The sequence below is a fragment of the Gavialis gangeticus genome, unplaced genomic scaffold (assembly GCF_001723915.1).
Source record: "Gavialis gangeticus isolate Ggan-Ray unplaced genomic scaffold, GavGan_comp1, whole genome shotgun sequence".
NCBI classification, from domain to species: Eukaryota; Metazoa; Chordata; order Crocodylia; family Gavialidae; genus Gavialis; species Gavialis gangeticus.
Genome location: NW_017729030.1, coordinates 47282537 through 47285853, shown reverse-complemented (window position 1 = coordinate 47285853; position 3317 = coordinate 47282537). Strand labels below are relative to the sequence as shown.

The 3317-nt window shown below is 42.3% G+C and overlaps 1 protein-coding gene across 2 annotated transcripts in view; it reads right to left on the bottom strand.

Annotated features, from left to right (window-relative positions):
- Positions 1 to 3039, bottom strand: part of MMAA (methylmalonic aciduria (cobalamin deficiency) cblA type) — a 7965-nt gene extending 4926 nt beyond the window's left edge. The window contains exons 1-2 of one of the 2 annotated variants that reach the window (XM_019522159.1): positions 2574 to 3039; positions 727 to 849 (exon numbers count right to left, since the gene is read on the bottom strand). In XM_019522159.1, coding sequence (XP_019377704.1) covers positions 727 to 849; positions 2574 to 3000 — 550 coding nt within the window. In that variant the 5' untranslated portion in view covers positions 3001 to 3039. The remainder of the gene's footprint in view (positions 1 to 726; positions 850 to 2573) is intronic. The other variant, XM_019522160.1, reaches the window with a different exon arrangement.
- Positions 3040 to 3317: the final 278 nt, after the last annotated feature.

The window sequence follows — 3317 nt, the reverse complement described above, 5'->3', positions numbered from 1 at the left end:
ATTAATTTTCTAAATTTTTAGGGGCCCCACAGGCTGGATAGGCCCGTGGGCCACATTTTGCCCACCCCTGGCCTAGGATGCAAGTAGAATGACAAATGACTATCTAGGTTTGGAGAATGTGAAGCTACAAAATGGTCACAAATTAGTCAAGTTCAATGACAATGAAACATCTTCACTTACTATTCAGAAAAGCCAATCTTGAAATCAAGCACATATGCTGAAGCTAAATTCTTTGTTTTTATTCAAAGATGGCAGCGTATTTTCTAAGATCTGAGGCAAAACAGGCTTGTGTATGTTTGGGTTGTGGGGGAGACCGAGTTATAAGTATATTAAGGAGGAGGAGGAGGCAGCCTCTAAATTAGTTCCTTGGCATTCACTTTCAGCCCATATGCTTAGCACTGTCATTTTGAAAAAAATTCACAGAAAAGAAAGCAGGCCCAGTTTCTAAACAGAGCTAGGAGAGCAAGTTCATACAAGGGATGGGTAAGAGAACTGTTCAAGGATGTCACAGGAGTGGAAGAAAAATGATGCTTTGAACGTCCTGAAAAAATGTGTACAGAAACCACCGATTCCAGAATACATGAAAAACCACCAAACATTGCACAAAATACAGTTTTACCTACACCTTCATGGGACAAAATTTGACAAAACACAAAACAGCAGAAGCTCTGGGTATTGACAACCTTACAAGCCGAAAAGCTAGCTAACCTTCTAAGACATACTCACCACCACTTGTACTGGAAGAAGGGTCCACAGCCAGCACAGACACTTTGTGTCCTCTTTCGGTAAGCATTTTTCCAAAACATTCTATGAACGTCGATTTTCCAGCACCAGGGGGACCAGACAATCCTAGATTGGGAGAAAAAACCCCGCTCTAGTTTAATGAATATAAACAGCTCCTACTGCTCCTTTCTCAATGGCAAACCTGCAGACAAAACCCCCAATGCTTTGCTTTGATGAAATCATTTGTCTCCCCCAAATCCATATGAAAATAGTTTGACTTAAAACAATTGACACTTTGAGATAATTTCAACCGTTTGCTAGAGCATTCTATGTGCTGTTACTTATTCTACTATCCTCCCCCTACACACACATACAAACACCCTCCAACAGAGATTTTGTAACCAACCACTAAAATTAATCCTCCCTCACAGAACATATACTGACGGGTTTCATTTGCCCGTTACATCATAACAAAGGCAACCAGTAACACATACCAAAAACCGAGTCCTCAAATGACGAGTTATAACATACTTCAATTCCAAAATCACATCAATCCACTCAAGAGGCACCCACTCCTCAAACACGTACTCACTCTATCCATAACAAATTTGATTTTTCCAGCCTCTTCTGCCCTCCCCAGAAGTTTATCCATACTAATTTATACTGCGGAATTTTAAAAAGCATAATACATGGAATACACAAGATATTTAATATTTCCACAAATGACAGCTGAGAAGATTCAGACTAGATGCAAAGGCACAACACTGTCTTTAAATGCTGTTACTTCTAAAAAAGGCGTTAGGTGACTTCAACTCTGGACTTTCAAAATAAATCTGCCTTGTTAAGGCAAAAGACCCAACCCCTAGTACTTGCATACATCATGCTTTGTGGTAGCCCTTTTGATACAGGGCACGCATTTGACAGTTTGTAGGTGAAAGATAGATCTGTTTTTAGAAAGGGTCTTGAGTAATGATAAAATAGGGGAAGGACCTTAGTTTTTTCCTCTTTTTGGGATCCAAGCAACTAGAAAAATGCCTGTCCCTGAGGGGGGGAAAAAGAAAGGCCAGTTGGTAGTGTTTATCCACATCTAAGCTGTGAATGATTGCAAAATTCTTATTATTAATCAATTCATCTTTATCCTCTCCAAAAAACACACTTTCATTTTTAAAGCCTCTGTAGGTACATCCTGACGATCACTCATGTTTTCGCATGGGACAAATAGCAGCAGCATATATTTATGTTGCTATTTGTATCTAGGTACACCCCTGCACATGTGCTCTGGCATATGGCAAACTGCCCTGGGTGGGGTAGGGGAGATTGGGGCCAGCAGCTGTATTGGCCCCAGCAGCCTTACCTGGGGTCCTCGTGGAGCAGCAGTGGGGCTGACTCAGCAGGTTGGAGCCTGGCTGGCAGCCAGTGGCTCCGGCCAGCCAGGCTCTGTTTCTGGTGGTGCACGCTGCTGCCATATGCACTACACCCCTTTTTTGTGGTGTTGGGGTTTTTTTGACCCTAGGATCTCCTGCTGTCAAAAAACCCCCACCATGCTGAAAATTAGCAGTACAATGAATGGGTACACGTGCACCACATGTAGTTTGTGGCACCTCCAACGGGTTTTATGCACCACAAACCACACATGCACACTTGTCAGGATGCACCCTTTAAGAGCATTTTCTAGTACAGATCAAAGATAAATTATGGTTATGAATCAAACTGAACATGAGATGGTTACACTTCACCGATAATTGAAGGATATAAGAATATAAACCTTAATTTCTGAAAAAACAAAAATCCTAGTAACTAGAAACAAGATCAGTATTAGATCATAACTGGACAGACAAAAAAGGACTGACCCACTCTAAAGGCTAGTGGTTTTCCTTTATTTAACTGCTCTTGTTCTCTTTGGTAGGATAGTACCTTCTGAAGGAGCACTTGAGCTAGCTCCTTTTTCCTGCTGTGAGTTGACTCTACAAGAGTAATGGCTTCTGCCAAGCAAGCTCTATGCCCTTGGATTAATCCACTGTAAAGTTTGTCTACCAGTCTTTGTTCCTTGTCGGAAAGTCCTTGGGTCTGCGATTCCAAGGTTGCTTGGTAATGCATCCCTTTTTTCAAACCACCAGATGACAATACCCACTTTGTGCAATACCAGCGTACAGAATTAAAAGGTTTGACATATGGAAAAACTGAACCAGACGTGGAACTCCAGTGGAAGCTTTTGAAAAAGGTCTTTAAAAAAGGATAGCGAGGGAACCTGCGCAGCGACAAGGACACATTCATCATGCTCTTGATCAGCACCTATAGGATCAGCTCGCAGCCAGCCTAAGAGGAAAGAGGGAAAATTTTATTTGTTTTTAGAAGAAACAAACATGCAAGATGTTCCAACCAAATCCCAGAGACTCCAACCAACCAGTGTATATGAGCAACCTTTTCAATGCAACCAGATGACTTTGTTTTATCACACATTTGTGTCCACAGTGCAGAGGAGGGCGCTTTGCAGGCAAGATACCTGCGCAGCTGCTCTTAGCAAAAGACGGCACTCTCTTCCCACTAGCGAAATACTGCCTTGGGGACCTGCCCCCCAGCAAGCGCTGCAGGAT